The sequence below is a fragment of the Cydia splendana genome, chromosome 11 (assembly GCF_910591565.1).
Source record: "Cydia splendana chromosome 11, ilCydSple1.2, whole genome shotgun sequence".
Classification (NCBI taxonomy): Eukaryota; Metazoa; Arthropoda; class Insecta; order Lepidoptera; family Tortricidae; genus Cydia; species Cydia splendana.
The window spans coordinates 5,802,476-5,824,480 of record NC_085970.1 but is presented as its reverse complement, the minus strand read 5'-3'; the positions used below and the strand labels follow the sequence as shown (position 1 = coordinate 5,824,480).

The 22,005-nt window shown below is 37.0% G+C and overlaps 1 protein-coding gene and 1 non-coding gene across 2 annotated transcripts in view; both read left to right on the top strand.

Moving 5' to 3' along the window:
* The window catches only part of LOC134794765 (allatostatin-A), a 124,322-nt gene extending 107,248 nt beyond the window's left edge, over positions 1-17,074 (top strand). Inside the window, exons 2-5 of the mRNA XM_063766549.1 lie at positions 11,441-11,549; positions 12,304-12,437; positions 13,335-13,462; positions 15,929-17,074. Of these exons, the coding sequence (XP_063622619.1) occupies positions 11,442-11,549; positions 12,304-12,437; positions 13,335-13,462; positions 15,929-16,218 (660 nt within the window). The 5' untranslated portion in view covers position 11,441 and the 3' untranslated portion in view covers positions 16,219-17,074. The remainder of the gene's footprint in view (positions 1-11,440; positions 11,550-12,303; positions 12,438-13,334; positions 13,463-15,928) is intronic.
* On the top strand, positions 10,125-10,197 carry Trnas-gga (transfer RNA serine (anticodon GGA)). Its single transcript has one exon. It is a non-coding gene; the product is annotated as a tRNA-Ser (tRNA).
* Positions 17,075-22,005: the final 4,931 nt, after the last annotated feature.

Here is a 22,005-nt window from a genome sequence, read left to right as displayed (position 1 = left end):
TGGTTGTTTCTCCTAAATACGACGGTGATCGATCAATTATCAGTTACTGAGTGTGCAGGATTAGTCCTGCTCACGTCTCATGAATCATCCTGTAGTTGCAGTTATCAAAGCATTGACTTTTTAACCCCCGACGCAAAAAGAGGGTTGTTTGACGCCAATGTATGTCTGTGACATCGTAGCTCTGAAACGGATGGACCGATTACGATGCGGTTTTTTTATCGTGAAAGCTTGTTTCCTTGCGGTGGTATTTAGCTATGTTTGATGAAAATCGATCCATTTTTGGATTCGGACCGAATATTCGGTTGGGCTAAAACTGCCCAAAACAAGTTCATACAGGTCCGCGATCTGCACTCCGCACGGGTTTTTGACCTTTCCCCTCTGGACCGGCCGGGAATGTTGAACTTATGTATGACATCTTATGAAAAGAAACGGAACCGTCTCATGCCTGAGTTGCCTGACAGCGAAGTGCACCCACGCCAGCTAGCGGACGCTCTTAAAATAGTTATTTGTACAACAAGAGATCAAAGTTTGATATTTCTTCGAGTGCTTATTTCGAGTCCCGTGCAAGCGAAATATTCTATAATATCTAATTTAGAATCTTGAGCGTAGTAAGGGACTCAAAAGCGCACGAGATGTAAATAACTTTGATCTCGTGTAGTACACAAAATTTTTCACCTGAGCAGTGAGAACATACCTATTCATTCTTCGTCACTTAATACCTATGCACTCATGTTTTCTTAAGATATACTAACAATTAAGTTTAATTACCGCAAGCGAACACGAAAACAAAACGTAATAATAAATTTCAGTAAAATAATATGGAAATAACGAACATCAACTGACACTTCAATTGGCAACTTTTTTTTTGGAAAAAAAAACTTCGTAAGATACGGTCCGAATTGCGGATACGTATTATTTGTCAACTATAGTAGAAAGTCTCAAAAGTAGACTAATTAATTTTGCTTGATAATCTGTGTATTTTTGAGTTCATTATTTGAATTGTACCTAAAATATTGTATTTTTATCAGTTTTAATCAAATCGTAAACTTTATTTTTATTAATTAATTATTAAGAATTCATACTCGTACGTGGTTTGAAACGATGCGTTCTGACGTTTTCGGGGGTCTATTATAAACCGTAAATGTACCGTTGAATGTAGTTTGAACTTTTTTTTGTCTATTTCTTTTTGCTAACAGTGTGAAAGGGACAGAGATAATAGAATCCAAGTATTTCGAACTTGTATTAGACCCCGCATGTTGAAATGACATTTGACTATAAAGGTCACTAATATGTCATTTTGTCTCACTCAGTGAGCAAAGTCGCATTTTGCTCACTGTTTTTAAGAAGCAAAGTACCCTTGTTTCAGCTGCTGAGGTGAAAAAGAATTTGTTTATTCGATAAATATTCGGCAGTTCGAACCAAACTATTCAGCCGAATACGAACATTGAAAAATATGCCGAATAATTATATATAAGTACTAGTGTATGAGTATAAGTGTATATAAGTACTAGTATAAAATCTTTACTTACACCAAATAGAAAGTTCACACTACCTATATTTATATCTGACTGAAAACTTGAAAAGTAGGTTGCACAAATCGGCTTACAGCGTAATTATGTAACTTCCTGTATACCCTTTTCGTGTTATTAGCTGAAGACGAATTTCAAAATAATTAATTTTCTTAATTGGTAATTTAATATGAAACGTCTTTTGTTTGGTCGGATACAGTGATCAATTTAATTACTGTACGAGTACTTATGTGTAATTTTGAAAAAAAAAACAATCATATGTTTTTTTACCTGTTTGGAACTTAAAAATTATATCGACTACTACTACTAGCGACCCGCCCCGGCTTCGCACGAGTTACACCAAACCTGATCATTTTATACACCTAAACCTTCCTCGAGAATTACTCGATTGATACATAGGTGAAAACCGCATGAAAATCCGTTCAGTAGTTTTTGAGTTTATCGCGAACATACATACAGACACAGCGGGAGACGTGATGTACATATGTATGTAAACACTATTATACATAAAACAGGTGGAAATTACAATAACAACAAAATATATGCAATTTACAAAGGCGAACTTATCCCTTTAACTTTTTTTATGAGGCAAGAGGCAAAAAAAAGAGAAATGTCAGCCATATTAATATAATGCGATACGGATTATACATAAAAAATACTTTACATGGCATGTCTTAATTGTAGGTACCTATATAATAAATTGAATATGGATGGAATTGTATACGGTCGAATGGAACCAGCACTATGTCATTTAGTAAATGTGTTAATTGAAGTTGGAAACTAACGCAAACGGTCAGCCTGCAAATCGTTCTAAACGCAGTTACAGTATTGCAAATGGCACATTGTGTACACATTTGTCCATTGTTTTAATTGACAAAATGTCCCTGCATCCCACACATTGGTACTCTTGTTAAAACTCCTAAATTGAGATAAAATTGTGAATGTGTAATGTGAATTGGTTTATGCGTCCCGTAATAGTTACAGCTGTAGTGCATAATTTTTGCCATCGTATTTTCACGGAAACCCACGAACGTATTATGCTATTTCAGTCAGTCTCAGTACAATAATGTATACTGAGGTTGGCAGAAGTAGCAAGACAAATACGAACGAAAAAGAAAATACGATGGTAAACAATTATGCACTACATCGTAAGTAAGTATTTAATGAGAAACATGTCGGTATATTAGAGCGACGATAGGGCAAGAAAGGGGAGATGGACAATTCGACATACACAAAAAGTACAAGAATACACATGGTTGCAGTCACACACGCTTTTGTCCTGTTTACTTTCGTTTATAATTTATATTTTATTTTTGTACAAGTTTATATTTTTCTATAATTACTACAAATTAATAACTTACCACTATTTTTACATCGTTGCTACATGCCGCTAATGCTTTTGTGTAAATTGTATTTATTCCCTCACTAAACAACTAGACAGACTATACTTAGCGTGGAAGTCAGTATACCTATACTGTAAACCTGTTTTATAAAAATAACGAAATACCTAATCATTTTTGTATTTTTCTTACGTGATATAGACCTTGTGCAAGGGCGGCCGCGGAGCACAGCTAGTGTTTTCAATATAATTTCAGAAAATGATTATTGATATTTATAAGCACGTCATGATGTCACCTCGTGCTAAAAGGGGCTTAGCACATCATAAATATGCAAAAACGCGTGTAACTCATTCCAGAGATGGAGACAGAGGATTATCCTGAAAATTACAGGATTAGGCTTAAGAAACCCTTCGAAAAATGGAAATTATTCAGACTGTGAAAATTTGTACCAGGTTATTGATATCACATTGAAAAGGATCTGTAAGGATGAGTGTCTTTCTACGCGATTTATATTTTTTCGACCTAGGTTTAACACATAGTACCTACCTAATGGTTAATATTTATGCCACTACACAAAGATCGCTATGGAAATCAGTAAGCATAGATACAGTACATTTCTATAACAGAAAGTTACATATTTTCATTTTTCAAATGATATTAGGCAGACTATCCTCATACCTATAGTCTAAAAGGGGACAAACTCATACTCATCGTATTGTGCCAGATGGGCCTATAAAGTAAGTTGCACGTTGTCATAAGTGTAAGGCCCGAGTGGACGCTAGAGTTGAGCGTGCAGCGGGGCGATGCGTGCAGCGTGCATGTTAAACAAATGCAAACGTATAGGAGTGGCCTTAGTGCACTGCTATACGTGCCTCAAATCACTTGTGAGCCCGACGCCACGCTGCACGTCCCGCCGGACACTCCGCTTCGAGCGTCCACTCAAGCCTTACACTAAGAGCCTTTCTTTGCTAATAACATAAACATAAATATACATCTAGTCACAAACATCTTAATACGCCAACGCACACTGTATTTAAGTACACGACCTTATTGTCAGAGACGTGTAAATATATTTTTGGAACGTCGGCTTGTAAAGAAGTTTTCACATCATCTATTTGAAAACGGGCCTTTTCTCCCCTGATTTTCTGTTCTAAATATACAATAATATGTTGGAACATAATAATTCCCTCATAGGTGATGTGAAAAGCAATATGTGTCTTCCTGTATTTCCACCTGGGCCCACTTGAATCCCTATTTTAGATTCATATTCGTTCAATAGTAGAACCCTTCGCTTCATTCAGGATGCAATGTACGTGTACGTTCTCGCCGTAAATATGTCATTTTGCTCCCTTGTGACACAATCTAATTGTGAACTCGACTGTAAGTGGCGCAGTCAGTAGGATCTACTCTAAAATATCGTTTACCTATATAATATGAATGTAGCTTGTAAACTAAAACTATAACGATAGACATATACCTACCGCCTGTTGTTTAACCTCTTCTTCCTGTATTATTTGTATTGTTTTCTGTAATGAGGTGTGCAATAAAGAGTATTTGTATTGTATTGTATTGTATACCTACAGTGGTATGGTCAGCCAAGAAAGTGGTCTACCACTTTTCGACTCTATCAATCAGATGATAGAGTCGAAAAGTGGTAGACCACTTTCTTGGCTGACTGTACATATACCTGATATCAAGGTTCCGTTAAAAACTCATTTTTTTAATAGAATTAAAAAAATGATGGTTTTAAATTCTTAATACTCAAAAATTAGAACTTATTCACATATCATATTTGTACATATATTAATAAATAAATATAATAAAATACTTACTGTAGAAAAAAGAAGATAATCACCTACATACAGTATGTAACTGAACAAAAACCAATTACTCAAACCCGTTAATGTTTAGGTCATACTATATAAGCAACTTTTACTATGGGACCAACACCGAAATCGCGAAAAATAAATTGACTCTCCCATAGGAAATTTCAACATCAGACCAGCAAAATGTATGAAACATCCAATTTTTTTTCCGCGTTTTCGGGGTTGGTCCCATAGTTAAAGTTGCTCAGTATGACTTAAACATTAACGGGTTTGAGTAATTACTTTTCGTTCAGTGACATACTTTATTATATGCTTTTATTTTTATTTTTGAACTATAGTTGCGAGTTAACTAGGCAACGCTAAGGTACTCCACTTGTTGCCATACGCTCTTATTGACTAAACCAGAGAGCTCATTTTTGTTCAACACTCGCATCGCTTTACAAAGGCAGAGGATTCATTTAAAATTCAATCCCGTTCTGAGCCGAGATGGTCTAAGTTATATTGAAATAGAAACACTGATAAGGGAGATTACCCCCAAGCGATCTCATATTATGCAGCATAAAAGTAGATAATGTATTTACAGATGTAGCGCATAATTGTTTTCCATCGCTCTTTTCTCGGAAACATTCGTATATGTCATGCTACTTCAGACAACCTCAGTACTTTTTGTATCGAGAGTGACTGACATACCAAGACACGTAGTTTTACTCGTACGTTTCCGTGAAAAACGATGGAAAATAATTATGCACTGCATTCTGTACTATTTGGGAACAAACTTACACATTTATTGAATATTTAAATTCCTAAATTATATGACATTACCAGAATTTCAACCCAGGACACATCCAGGAAGTAGGCAGCACTCACACACAGGTCAAAGCGTTAGTCGTAGCATAAGGTGACTTTCCCTCACTACTTAATCTGTGTGTAGACTATATACCTACTACATAAGTACCGTTTAGCTATTCGTCTACGAAAGATGGACACAATATACTAACATCTTTTCTAGGTAGGTACCTATTTTACGTAAGCAGTGACTTTTACCACTATGCATAACCGCCGTCTGCAGCTCCTACAATCCAGGGTATAGACACTGTTGATGAGTTCGTATATCTGGGGTCAAAGATATGTAATGATGGCAGCTGTGTTCCGGAGATCAAAAGGCGCATAGGAATGGCTAAAGATGCCATGACGCGGCTTCAGAAAATATGGCGTAATCGGGGAATATCCAGAAACACTAAAATAAGACTTGTACGAGCCCTTGTATTTCCAATATTAATGTATGGAGCCGAAACGTGGACAATCAAAAGCAGAGAGAAACAACGGATCGATGCCTTTGAGATGTGGTGTTGGAGGCGTATGCTGAGAATACCATGGACAGCTAAGCGCACGAATCACTCCATACTGTTGGAACTCGACGTGAAAGTGCGATTGTCCACAATCTGTGAACAACGCTTCCTAAGTTACTTTGGCCATATAATGAGAAGGGGAGACGAAAGTTTGGAAAGGTTAATCGTTGTTGGTAATACTGATGGCAAAAGGTCACGGGGCCGTTCACCAGCACGATGGACTGACCAACTCAAAGGCGAGGAACCATCTCAGAAATTCTATGACGTGGTGAGGAAAGCGATGGACCGGAATCGATGGCGAGAGTGTGTTCGTGCCCGAACAAAACCCACCAACCACGATCATCAGTCATGATGGATGCGACCAAGAAGAAGAATAACCGCCGTAACTCGTAAGCCCGTTGGAAAATAGAAAATAGAAAAAAATAATTTCAAATTTACTGCTCTATAATACGGTTAATACTAGAATGAGTTTTCTTTTATGCGTGGTGACACAGAATTCTGGTTGTAACTCGATCATAGTAGTCCGTCTAGTATTAGTGATCTGTGACTGATACGGAGTTTTATACGACACACGAGAAAATGATGGAGAAAACTCTACAAGAACATCACAGTTCCTAATACATAAGAGCATGTTCGTTGCCTGCAAATATCAACTTAAAGACAATGGCGTAAGATGCAATTTTATAAGAGAGTTTTTGGTTGTTATAGGATATTTCCAGTGCGTGTTCAGCTAGTTTAAAAGTGGTTGCAATGTTTTGATTACTTCATCATACAGTCAGCAGCAGAAGTTGCTAAGCGGGCGAGGTGTTCAAAATTACCTCGACACGCTCTTATTCTCTTAACAATAAAGTCGCGTCAAGCTCATTTTGAACACCTGGCTAGCTTAGCAACTTCTGCTGCTGACTGTACATTCAACACTGCCTTCATCGCATAACAGTCGTAACAGTCATTGGAAAAACAGTTTGAAATTGGAATCTGTTGCGTCAGAATACGGTGCATAATTAAATGAGTAACTGTATTTGGTAGGGCAGTATTATTTGACGACTTCTACGTAAAGTTACTTTGATACCGTTTATCGCACGCATGATCTTTTTGTGTGTTTTGGTCCATTATACGTACAAAACTTCATACAATATTATTACTTCATACAATTTAACAATATTATACGTAATTCTTATACAATTATTTAAGAGCACTGACGCACGTCGCACACTGCAGGTAGCCCAACGAACCGAGTATTTGAACCCCGACTCGGTTCGTACCTATGTTTGAACCCCTGAAGTATAGTTTTTATTTTAGTTAATAGTGAAGTTCTACCCAGTGCAGTAAGTGTAGTGTGTGCAGTGCATTTAGTGGCGTATGCAGAGCAATAAGCAGATTTTCAAAATTACCCTGCTTTCCGGCTTTGTTTGCTTTGTGTTGAAATATAATATCAATATGAATTAATAGTAGATTGTGCTACAAGGGAGCAAAATGACATATTTACGGCGAAGGCGTAGGTACATTGAATCCTGAACGAAGCAAAGGATTTTATAATAGAATCCCGAGAGTAGCGAGGAGTAAATCATTTTGTTACCATGTGACACATACTGCTTTTCACATAATTTATGAGGAAATCATTTTCATTTTCATGTTCATTTTCATTATGCAAAAAAATTGTGTCCATAACAGAAAAGAGTCACTTTGATCCCTTCTAGGAGAGAAGAAAAGTACCACTTTGATCCCTAGTAGCAGGAAGAAAAAGCCCTTTTTCGAATAGGTGATGTGAAAAAACATTAGTTAATGAATCTCTCCTTCCATCGCTTCTTCAAGACAATTTTCCTTTGCATGTTTTCAAAGATTCTGATAGTAATTAGGTCAATCAGGCTATTAACTATTACACGACATGCTCATTACACTAATAGTGTTTTAGCTCTGCGGTCATTGACCTAATTTCAAATAGCTCATTAATTTAAATACTCTCATTAGTTTAAATGAATCCTTGTACCGATTACCTACGAACTTATTATTATTTAGAGTTAGACCAAGAAAAGTCTGCAACGATTTTGATAGCCCACGCAGTGCAAGTGTTATTTAAAACGTCAAACTTCGCACTCTGTCGTAATTATATACGAGCTAAAATATTAGTTGGCGGACCTCACTCGGTAAAGTCATAATTAATATTATTTAAAATAAACCTCTTATAAACCGCGAACAATTTAAATGAATGACCTAAATTGACAACAGACTTTTAGTTTTTTTTTTAATCATAAACAATTGGTGATACAACAAATAAATATCTGTCAATAATATTTGGCGAGACAGAATCTAGTTAAAATCAAAGGACTTTTCTTCCACCGAAATATTCTTTAAATATTTAATACGATTTTAAGTCCCACTTCTGAGCTAGATTCACTCATACGAGTATACTAGTTTAGACACAACCAAGAACATCCCTTGAGAATGCATGTCGTCCTAACACATTTCCTATTGCCATCTGATCAAAACACTTCCAATAATCATCAAAAGGAATAAGAATTCTGAAATACCTTTTATGCAAATCACTGTGTTACTCTGACTGCAAAGTGCAAAATCAATAGCCAAATACGAAGCAGATTGCCACTCGATTCATCAATCAAAAAAGAAAAAAAAACACTGTAGGAGGCCGATTTTTAATTTCGAGCGCTCGATTTCGTCACTCGAAAGTCTGCGGAAAACAGCGAATTGATAATTATGAAATACGAACAATATATTGGGAATCTAGTATTGAAGGGAAAATCGCGAAATCGAGGGCACGATATTTAAACATCAACCCTTAGTTATTTTAGTGACAATGTGGTCTGAGAGAACAGGGTCTTCACAAATGACACAATAGGGAGTGGCTGAATGCAGTGAAATGTTAATTTCTTGAATACCAGGCCCGTGAGGCCTTTTGCTATTGTTGGCATTTTCTGAGGACATTGTTGACTTCTTCTGAGCATGGTAATTAATTTTCAGAAAGCGTCGGAGCGAGTAATGGAAATGACACTGAAGCTACTTTAGGCGAAACGCGGTTTAATACGGTAACGATCAAACAAATGCTTTGCGCATTTCGTTTTAAAACAATACCTTTCCTAACCATCAGTCTTTTGTTCCTGTAGGTATATTTAATCGTTATTTAACCTTTACAATATCATTGCTATTATCTTCAAAGGGTGGCCCAAAATTACTTTGATATTTTTTTACTGCGTCATATTGTTGATTTTGGGTAGGGTTTTAAATTTTGAAAATCATACGTTTTATTTTAGTTAAATAATTGTAGTTTTAATTTTAATGTCATTTTGTAACATTTTATGACTTGTTGCTAGGCCTACATGAATAAAGTACCTATATTTGAACTTTATGAAGTGGGCACCCTACCGAGCGACTACGACTTAGGTCAATTTTTTTTTATTTATAAGTGTTTTAATTATGTTATAAAAATGTTATGAATAAATAAATTAATTTGTATAATATGTGTTAGTAAGGAGAATATTCCTAAAACCATCCTGTAGAACTCATAGTAATTGCTCGGAAGCTATTGGCTAGTTATGAGTATTTGTCAATTATTAACTGTAGGATTTGATGTTAACATTTTCATTCACTGAAATATGAAGCCTATTCATTAGACTGTCTGCTGTAACGACATACAGCAAATAGGCGGTCATCACAATGGTATTCTAATCGAATACAACATTCGTATGTTTCAAGTCTAAAGTTAAGCTCGATTTTCCTGGGATAGCGGTGCCATGCCGTCATTAGCAGCCGTCTCCATACAAAATAATACGGCTAAATATGGATGTCGTAGTATTTCGTATGAAGACGGCCGCTATCCTAGGAAACGCTTAAGCTCATATAGGCCATAGCAATAGTACAGTCAGTAATAATACTAATAATACTACTCGCTTAGCACCTTTGCATCTACTGTCGTATTATGAGCAAAATATGTTTATTTTGATTTTTTTTTTTTTTTTTTTTATCTTTATTGCACAATACATGAAGGTACAAATGGCGGACATAACGCCACCCCAAAGGCGTGTTTACATAAAGAAAGGAATGGAAAGATTTGCGATGTCCTGGAAGGCTTCCGTAGCTCAATTGGTTAAGAGCAACACACGGATTGTGGAGGATGCGGGTTCAAGTCCTGCCGGAAGCGTAAAGTTTTCCATTTTTTTTATTTTATTTATTTAGAAACAAACAGTCTCGTATTGCTACATTGGATACAATTGCATTTAGTAATATTGTAGACTTACAGTTTCCTTAATTGGATTATATAAACCTAAACATTAAAATATGAAAGTACATAAGAATTATGAATTATCTATATAAATCAAACATACTTACATTTTTTCCTTTAATATAAAATTTTTAATGCCTTAAGGCATTCTCTACCAGTCAACCAATAATTATATAAGTTTTCACGATCAAACTAATGCTTTTGTAGAGAACTTGGCCAGTAAAAACTATTGACAGCGAATGCCGTATAGTAAATTACTAATTAAGATGAGTTAGCCTCAATATTTATTACAATTTGTTAATGTCGGTGTTCATTAAGACTTTTTTGTCCAATTCCATTATTATTTTATTCATAGCTCGTGTTTTATTGCGGGAAATGCGATTCCTTTACTCATTATAAAGGGGAAAAAATACGAGTTGTCTAAATTAATATCATTCGAGAAATGGGCCCAGGACATTTTTTTGTAATTCTTTTATAATTTCTTAAATCTTGAGATCAGAACTTTAATTTAAGCTAAAATTTTTAGTAAACTGGCCAAGTATGAGTCGGACTCGCGCACGAAGGGTTCCGTACCTTTACACAAAAAACGGCAAAAAAAATCACGTTGTATGGGGGCCTCACTGAAATATATATTTTATTTTGTTTTTGTATTTGTTGTTATAGCGACAACAGATATACATCATATGTAAATATAAAAACAGAGAAGAGTGTTTGTGTAAAAAGTAAAAACAGAATATAATAAATATTTAAGTGGGGCTCCCATACAACAAACGTGTTTTTTTTTTGCCTTTTTGCGTAATGGTACGGAACCCTTCGTGCGCAAGTCCGACTCATACTTGGCCGGTTTATTTTTAATTCTAGCTTAAATTAAAGTTCTGATCTCAAGATTTAAGAAATTACAAAAGAAATTTAAAGAAATTTTATTATGTAGCGGGCCGATACAACTTTCCTATAATGCGGCAGTTTGACTGTGCCATGACCGCTACTTGGTGATTACTATAGGTGCTGTTAGTTTTCTGTTTTTGTCACTACACTTAGTTTTTAATATTTTTTACTAACCATTATGGGCCACTGTTGTCTCTTAAATAAATGAATTAAATTAAATAATAAAGAAATTAAGATAATTGCTATTCTGACGGCGTCTTCGTATCGTTTGTTCCAGAATGCTGTACACATGCCTGTCGGTGTGGTGGCTGGTGATCGTGGCGACGCTGTGCGCACCCGAGCACGCGCCCAGCGCCGATCACGACCCGCACGGCGCTGACGCACATGTGAGTTACTTACTTACTGCTGTGGCGCAAAGACCCGAAGTGGATCTTGGCCTCCGACACCAAAGGCCGCCATGCTACTCTGTCCAAAGCCGTTTCTGTCCAATCGACGGCGCCGAGTTCGCTAAGGTCTTTCTGCACTTCGTCTCTCCAGCGGTACCTAGGGCGTCCAGACGGCATCCATACATCCACATAGAGTTGCCTCCATATATATTTTAACCTACATTATTTACCTACACATTGAGTAGATGTAAGCGTAACCTTTAAGTCGTAAGACCCGATCTTTGAATACGATAATCTACTGCAACTCGATGGCTCTCCTTTTTCAGTTTTAGAATTTTCTTCTAAATGGCGGTTTGCCAGTTTTACAGGTCCCATAGTTGTTAGTAATAACTATACTACCTATGTAGGTAATCCGTATTTGAATCCCAAACCCGCGCGACGGATCTCCCGTAAAATATCGATCCGCATAGCAAACGATAGCGGACTCACGCTCATTATAAGATTAGTTTTACTATTTTTACTTTGAAAAAATATATAGAGTAGGACGGACGAGTTCAGCCCTATTACTCTTTAACCCCTTGACCTTCAAAAATGTCAACTGACGCGCACAGCTACAGCCCAATATCTCAACCTTCTTCTTCAACCTTCGTGTATTCCGAAAAAGTTTACAATGACGCGCCGCGCGCACAATAGGCGTGGCGTTCGTAGGCTCAATAAGTTTTACTCTTCTAAAAGTACCCCTGGCCACCCACAGGAGTCATCAGAGGAGCACGTAGCGCCGCTAGAGAAGCGCTCGCCGCACTACAACTTCGGCCTCGGCAAGCGCGCCTACAGCTACGTGTCCGAGTACAAGCGCCTGCCCGTCTACAACTTCGGATTAGGGAAAAGGTTAGCACACTGCCAAGTTACCCCTGGCCACCCACAGGAGTCATCAGAGGAGCACGTAGCGCCGCTAGAGAATCGCTCGCCGCACTACAACTTCGGCTTTGGCAAGCGCGCCTACAGCTACGTGTCCGAGTACAAGCGCCTGCCCGTCTACAACTTCGGATTAGGGAAAAGGTTAGCACACTGACAAATTAATCATAGCCAATAATGTACCAGGCTAGTGATTAATTAAATATCGACTTAGGCCCACTTGCACCATCCCACTAACCCGGGGTTAAGCGGTTTAACCGTCAACCCAATGTCAAATTGTACTGGTAACCATGGTAACACCAGGTTTAACCGGTTAACCCCGGGTTAGTGGAATGGCGCAAGTGGGCCTTAAAGGTTTAAAAGGTTATCGATATAAAGCAATTTCCCGATCGTAATAACAAATGTGACTCTTCCTCCAACTTTATGATACAAGTGCGGAAAATACGAAATTCTCAACGAGTGGCAAATTACCTAATCGCACGTGTATCGTACAACGTCTTACAGTACATATGGCCCTTTAATTTTCGACGTTGTTACGTAATGTGCTTATTACCACAGGGTGTCGTAATGTTGCACCAGATGCACTGTAAATGTTATTAATTAAACACATCAGCTCTTTTAGATATTACCTGCTTGCAAACCTTTTAGACCTTATTAAATTTGGTTTAATTTCGAGAGAACTAGCGTATGACGTGGCATGCTGAATGTAATGCTGTGTTCACATCCGCGTTTTGTTGAATCTATCTTCGGTGTGAACTCAGCATATGGATAGCTTCTTGTATTTACTGCCTTACTCATGTAAGATCTGTCTTCGCAATATGAAATATAATATATTAAGTTAGTATTAAATTTTAACAATATTTTCCCCAGGTCTCGCCCATACTCCTTCGGGCTGGGCAAGCGCTCCATATCCGAAGAGGACCAGGAGGAAGAGCTCGCCAACGACATCGAGCAGGCGATGGACAGAGAACTCTTCGACCAGTACGACGATGCCCCTGGTAATTACTAAAATTCGTCCAATTATAAAACCGTTATAAATTTTAAATCGCAGAGCGCTGGTGGCCTAGCGGTAAGAGCGTGCGACTTTCAATCCGGAGGTCGCGGGTTCAAACCCCGGCTCGTACCAATGAGTTTTATGAACTTATGTACGAAATATCATTTGAAATTACCAGTCGCTTTTCGGTGAAGGAAAACATCGTGAGGAAACCGGACTAATCCCAATAGGGCCTAGTTTACCCTCTGGGTTGCAAGGTCAGATGGCACGATGGCAGTCGCTTTCGTAAAAACTAGTGCCTACGCCAATTCTCGGGATTAGTTGTCAAGCGGACCCCAGGTTCCCATGAGCCGTGGCAAAACCGGGACAACGCGAGGAAGATGATGAAATTTTACATCGTTATTGCTGCAGCGTTGAAGCCAGTATTCGGGCGACGCTAGTGTCGGACCAAACTAACTCTGCATGGTATCTGCAATGACAAAGTGTGGTAATGTCATAATTAATGTGAAATTTCTATGACTCAAATCAAGTCGGTCCAAAGTTAGCTTACACAGAATTTTGTCAAAACACGAAAGCAGTATAACACTTTAAACTCTCGCGTTTTGTACACATATTTAATTACACAAACGGGTCTACCGCGATAATTCGGATAAGTCGGAATTAAAGGTAAAAACAATGAAATTATATCGCGGTAGACCCGTTTGTGTAATTAAATATACGAAAGCAGTATACCTACATATCGAGAAGATTGACAGACATCGCCCGCTTTAGCGCTACAGAATGCCGGCGAGGACAAACAAATTGCAAAAGTAGGTATTCTATATTTTCCTAGACGTATATGAATAGCGCCTACATCAAAAGAATATTAGAGATAATAGCCGGTAAAGGTCGCTGCATACGTAACTTGTTTGTTACCGTTCTGAGGCCCGATTTGAGTCGTGAAAGTGTTTGTGAGATGACTACCTTACCGTATCGCTTCTATAGGTAAGTGACAAAATCACGCCGATGGTCTCGTTTGTCAAAATTCAAGTTCAATTATTCAGTGTGTAATGCGGGCTGTACACACTCATCGAGATACCCCGAGACAGGCCGAGAACGAGTGTGTACATATGCTCCATTCTCATCTCGCTCTTCCTCGTCTCGTCTCGCGATTCTCCGATTGGATCGGAGCGGTGCCTAGACTCTCGGCGAGAGGCTCTCGACGAGTGTGTACAGCCGGCATAAGATTTGTTCATGATAATTTGATTGCAGCTGATCGACATCGCCTAATTGGGCGATGGGCAATAGGGCGGGTTGTAATAACAATAAGTTAACTAACCACCCTATTGTGTCGTTAACTATCCGTGAAATATTAGCCAGGTGATTACGTCACGTTCAGTTAAGTTGTTCATGTCAAAATGGGCCCTCGGAACGGGGACTGGACGTTTAATGTGAAATCTATCGCTCCATTCTCAAACTCACTGACCTCATTGTAGCCCTAAAGGTACAGTTAGATATATCGACCGGTGAACGGTAAAAATCACATTATGTAAACAAAAATATATAACCCGCACTTGGCACATTGTTTTTTAAGTATCCCAAAGTAACGGCCCGATTCTAACTTTAAGATACGTCAATTAACCTTTTGGACGCCAATGACGGATATATCCGCACCGTAGGTCCAACGCCAAAGACGAATTAATCCGTCACAGGCCACAGAGCAACATAGGCCTACTTGCCTATGCATTAAGTTCAATTTCAGTTTTGACACTTCGGTCACGTGGCGTCTGAGTGAGAGTTTTTGTGTTTGACACGGCGTCGAAAAGGTTAATAGATCTAGAAAAAATATATATAGAAATATGGATTAGATATGTCAGTGTCAAATGTAACGTTTCTTCAAACAAATACGTCACTTTTGACACTGACACATCTAATCCATATCGTTTCTAGATCTATTAATTGACGTATCTTAAAGTTCGAATTCGGCAGTAAGATGTCTTACCCTCAAGCACTTATTTCAAGACATGCCATTTTGTCACGTGTGGAATACAACCCCTTGCCTAGTCACGTAGGACTCACTCTAACGTTACGCGTAGTACGTACCCTTTTAAAATTTAGGTCAAACGTGCAAGTGTTTAGTGTGAAAAGGTTAGTTGAGTTATTGCCCTCTTAAAACACTAATTTGAAAAACTTTTTATACTTTTATCATCTTAGAATACAATACAATATAAAAATGTTTACCTGCATTAAAATTTATATTAAGCTTCAACAAATTAAAAACTTGAAACTAAGACAACAATTTAAATGACATAAAAAAAAAAAATTATAGTTTTACTACCTACCTATTTATAACCCGACGCAAACCAGGCGGAAGAGGGTGTTATAAATTCGTGTGTATCGGTCTATGGCATGAAAGCTGATAAAAGAAATGTATTTATGTTAATCTCAGTTTGAATCAGCTGTAATTAAATGAATAATCATTTGTTTTCAGTTTACGAAGAAAAACGCGCTCGTCCATACAGCTTCGGCCTCGGCAAGCGCTTCGCCGACGAGTTATCAGAGGAGAAGCGCAAGATGTACGATTTCGGCCTCGGCAAACGACTACCGCTCTACAACTTTGGACTCGGCAAGCGCGCTAGGGGCTACGACTTCGGCCTTGGAAAACGGTATAACAGCAAGTTCAGCTTCGGCCTAGGGAAGCGAGAGAGGGATATGCACAGGTTTAATTTCGGCCTTGGAAAGCGGTCCGCTGACGATGCCTATGAAAGTGTTGAAGAGTAAATTTAGTTTTTTGTTTTGTGAGAAATTTCGTGGATGGTTTTAGTAGCTTTTCTTTGATAATTGTTAAAATAAAAGCAATTTGAGAAAATCAATATGTGATGTAAAATATTTTGAAAATGATTGTTAAATATTTTGTAATTAGTTTATCGGGTTTAGCTTATTATTTAATTTTTTATATGAAACGGTTTACTTGTGAAAAATCCAGCCAATTTTCACAAGTAAATCATGAATAGGTATTATTTTTTTCCACGTAACTTCTCACAATCGACTTATTGAATATAATGTACATTTTTTAAAGATCTCGAACTGGACTAAACAATCCTTCAATTATTGTAACTATAGAAAAAAAAACTAATAATAACGAATAAACAACTAGAGAATGGCCTCATAAACTTAATGGCTACATTTGTAAAATCTACATTTTAAAAAGAGAATATTTTTGTCAATTTCCTGTTTCTAAACTAAATTACTAAGTAAATAAACTTCGCCTAACTACTGGACTCTGAACATGTATTTTAACGTAAAATTCAATTAAATTTGTTTTTATGTAAATTGTTGTTATACATCCAAGTTATTTATGTAAAAGTTGAAAACTAAGCTAGGTAACACTTAATGAAAAGTAAAGTCACGATTCTTTTTTTTACAATTTAGGTAATTTAGAATGAAATTCGTAGTGCCATAAGTGTCAATATCATGTCTTAAAAAAACATTGACATTTTAAAAACATTTATTTTCTCCGTTGGAATCGTGACTCTATGAGTCTATGACTCATTAATACTACCTAATTAAGTATTGATATAAGTTTCCTTAAAGCATAAGATGTGTTGTTTTCAATATAATCATTATACAAATCATAGCAAGATTGCATTCATTCTATGTATTATTTGAACCTTACCCCGTGATCCTGTCTATAAGAGCTAATAAAGAAATGTCTGTCTTATTTATTTACTAGCGAATGAATTATTGACACCCCTATGGAGTCCTGGTACTTCGAAATAAAGTTATATTAAATCGAATTGATTGAATTACTTGTTCAAATACATCGAACAACGGATTAGTCACATTAGAACGGCGAGGCGGCCGAGGCGTCCGACACTTCAGTTCTCTTTAGAAGGCATCACCGTTCCCCTCTTTATGGAAAACGAAGTGTCAGACACCTCGGCCCGGGCCCTGAACGATGTAGCGTGAGTTAACCTTTAAGCATTTAGGTAGGTACCTTAGGTACTCGAATCTCCCTATCTCCGCTAATGAAAGATTCTGCCTGAAAAAAAAATTAAAATTGCCTCATCACTGCGAATTCCTACGAAATACCGAACCCCTAGTCTAAATCTATAGCGTGACGAGTCTTCGCGTTTGCGTTGTCTATTTTTGTATGGGATTTAGAACAGCGCGCCATGCGGGATGTTTCGGAAACACAATATTCCATACAAAATTACATCGCAAACGTATACGTCTCGTCGCGCTATCGTATGAAATTTACACTAGGGGGACTGAACTCAGCGCCTCGCTGACGGCCCGAAAACTTCGAGTTGGTAATAAGTATAGCAGGCACTATGATTTTTTAGTATCTTTATCAGCAGGCCACTATATTTTTAGTAAGTACCTAAACATTACGGTGGCCCACCCACATAAGTTCAATCCAGACCTGAAAGTCAAGTTTATGTACTCTGTGGGCTACCATTATGGTTACTATTACCCATAAATAACGAGTCACATGATACTGGATAAGCGGATACTAACTATGTCACATTTTCAAGTTAAATTGGGCCCCAGGTAGGTACTATACCTACGTATAAACCAATTATTTAGTTAAGTGATAGTACAGGTACAATTCGTTTAACTACTTAAAAACTTTTCATAAAAAGCTTTGAAGAACTTATGATAGGTAATCTTCGTTAGAACATCAATAGAAAATTATTATTATAAGAATACAGTTCATAATATTTGCATCGTATTTATTCACGCACATTCACGTAATTGAATAAAATAAAGTTATATGATGCGTGCCTAGTAGAGATACGGATCATAAATTGACCCTAATAAAAGTTACCAAAAACGTAAGTCCAGGGAATATTAAGGCTCTAGGTACTCTCGTTACCTCGGATTAAGGGTTATGGTCTAAATAAAATAACCAAAGCCTCAGATTTGGGTACCTATCTTGTAAAATAAAATTATTCCTAGGTAAATTTGGTATGACCTAAGTAGGTACTAGTACTAGCGGTTGACTAAAATCAGCTGCAAATGGTGTTAAAGGTATGAAAATCGGCACGATTAATCTTAAGGCCATTTGAATCAATTTGACCCGTAGCACCAACAAAAAAACAAACGGAAAGGAGTTATGACGTCATCTTTTTTTGTATGGAAAAAAACAATTTTTTGTTCAGAAACCTATCGTGTGTGGTATTAAATGAAAGGACATTCGGAGCCGGTTCTAAAAATATTATTATATCACATTATCATCACACAAATAAATGCCCATATACACATATATACAAGCCCTGGTAAGGGCATTTATTTGTGTGATGATGATGATGAACACACAAATAAATGCCCTTACCAGGATTCGAACCTGGGGTGAAGCTATACTGTCTTTTTATGTAACATACGAGCACAAAATGCCGTGTCTTACAGCTACTCGTACATGTTATTACTATTTTAATATTATTATAGGCCGGTAGCTTGAACATGTCATGCTCGCTTAAAAGTCTTTGCTTACGGTGGCGTCGTTGATCGGGTCGCCACTTTCCCGAATGAAGGTTGAGGGAGGCGATGGCTGAGATACGCGTCATACTCGTGAACGGGTGCTGTTTGTGGAGACTGGTCTGTTTAAGCTAACACAAGCTATTATACTTAGTAACTTTATTTTTATTAATTAATTACAGTGAGACGCCTCATTCTGCTCTCGTATGTTTCTTTTCTCTTAATGAATGTATTAATTATACAGGATATTGACTCTTGGAGACCCTATACATCTCTAAGGATAACTTGATAAACTATATAATCTTATAGTTCTGACACCTAGAGACATTTACACCTCTAAATATTATAGTTTTTTTTTGTATTTTGTATCTGTATTTTTTATGTAATTCGACATTAAGAGACCATATACATCTCTTAGTAATTGTAATACGTTAGATTGAATTCTTAGTTTTATTTTATAAAATTATTGATGTTATTATTTTTGCATGTATGTAAATTCAATGATGACGTGTAAAAGTGCCCTTGTGGCCTATTTGCTGAATAAATGTTGATGTTTGATGATGTTTGATGGATATCTTGCTTCATAGGCAGGGTCACTATCGACTAGGCTAGAAGGCCGTTTCATTGATAGATTAATATATCACAATGTGTAATAATAAAAAATAAAAACTAAAACTAAATATTTTCGAAATTAATTTCTTGAGGTTAGATATGAGGATATTGAGTATTACTTGAGGTATATTTTACAAAAAATAATTCAACGGTTTCGTATCTGGAGGAACCCAAACTTGGTATGTTTTGAAAATTATTTTTATTTTAATTGAATGCAAGTGACGGAAATATAATAATGTGATATATTTTTAGAACCGGCTCAAAATGCCCTTTCATTTAACACACACGATAGGTTTCTGAACAAAAAATTGTTTTTTTCCATACAAAAAAAGATGACGTCATAACTCCTTTCCGTTTGTTTTTTTTTTTTGGTGCTACGGGTCAAATTGATTCAAATGGCCTAAAGATTAATCGTGCCGATGTTCATACCTTTAACACCATTTGCAACTGATTCCCGAATTTCAGGCTGTACCGCTATCACCTACGTATCTTTTACCTCTGCCTGTCTAAAATATAAAATATTTTTAGATAGAAGTTATTAATGTTATTATAATTTATTGGTCGATTCAGTGTGATTATTTACTTATTATTTATTATTATTTTACTAACATTAATTGACCGAAGCGAAGCGAAGGTCTACGTTTTGACTCGGGCATTTTGCTTTCGTATGTCCGGATGTTCTCCTCTACAGGTCGCAATTCTTAACCGATTCTCATGAAATTTTGTGACCAGATTCTATGACTAAATAAAATTTTTTTGTCAATCCGGTTTTTGGAAATTTTTAAAAATGGCGGAGTCGTGATACCTGTCGCCTAAACAAATAGTCGTATCGATATCATAAGAGTTTTTTTCTTTTTGATATATGTTTATAGATTAAATGGCCAAAAATTCAGAAACTTTGTATCGCTGGTTTCGGCGGTATTTAGATATTTAGTTTTTACTTGAGAATGAGTAGCTAAATTTCGTCAGCTTTAGTAAGAACTATCATGGCGCATTTTGCAAACGTTCGCTTTTTTGTTTGCATAGGGAGGTCCCTGGTTCCATCCCCAGTAATTGTATGCTGCTACATAACTTTTTGTATTTTTTTATACTTAAATTTCGTATCAATTGTTGTTTTTTATTTTTTTTATTTTTTTGGAAAAAAAAAATCGTATTTTTTATTTATCAAGCGCGGGCCAAGCGCATTCGTTTATTATTTGCAAGAGATGATGGCTTTTTGCGCATAAAGAAAATTTGATTCTTGAATATACGGCGCCATACCTTTGGCCTATGCTCGTCTAGGTGGCGACACCATTTTATATTTAACAATTTTTACTCATATCAGTAAAAGAACATGGGTCAAAATCATATGGCGTTCTAAAAATAAGAAAAATCATTTATCCATACATATATACATTTATTGATATTTTTTTTTCATTTTCATTTTAATCCTGTATCGAAAGATGGCAGTAAATTTACTGTGACTACAAAATTTAGTATGACAATAACCCTCTACTACATATAGGGACCGTGCGCGTTGGAGGGTCTGCCATCTTGTGGCCTGAATCGGAAACATGTACATTGCCAAAACAAGTTCTACCATCTACCGTTCTTGTAGGTACGTTTCCTTATGCATAGTAGGTTCTGTCATCTTGTGGGCTACATCGGAAGCATAAACGTCACATTTACGCCTCACGCCAAAAATCTGACGGCTCCTATGCTACCCCCTATAGTTCACGCACGCCCACTATAGGGACCGTGCGCGTTGGAGGGCCTGCCATCTTGTGGCCTGAATCGGAAACATATGTGCACATGTACATTGCCAAAGCAAGTGCTACCATCTACCGTTCTCGTAAGTACGTTTCCTTGTGCATAGTAGGTTCTGCCATCTCGTGGGCTACATCGGAATCATAAACTACTCATCTACGCTTCGCGCCAAAGATCTGACGACTCCTGTGCTGCCCCCTATAGTTCATGCACGTCCCCTATACACTTTATTCTCTTTAGATTAGATATTTAAATTCTTACTCGAGAATAAGTAACCAAATTTCGTCAGCTCATCTAAATGCTATCATAGGGCAGTTGGAAAGACGCTTACAAGCAAGGATATGGGATAGGTATCCGGTTCGATCCCCAGTAAATGCAATTTTTTTTATTTATTTTTTGCACTTAAACATCGTATTGCCAAAAAGAATAGATAGTATAGAGGGGTCCTGTCATTGTAAATTTTGTAGTCACTGTAAATTTACTGCCATCTATCGACACACGACTAAAACTCAAAATGAAAACGTATAGAGTTATCAAAACATGTATATATATGGATAAATGATTTTATTATTTTTATATCATTTTGATCCATGTTCATTCACTGAAATCTATGTGTTAAAATTGTTAAAATATGAAACGGTGTCGTCACGCCATCTAACCGAGGATAGGCTAAAGGTGTGTGCGCCATCTATTCGAGAATGACTTTTGCTTCAATTCCGAGGCACGTTT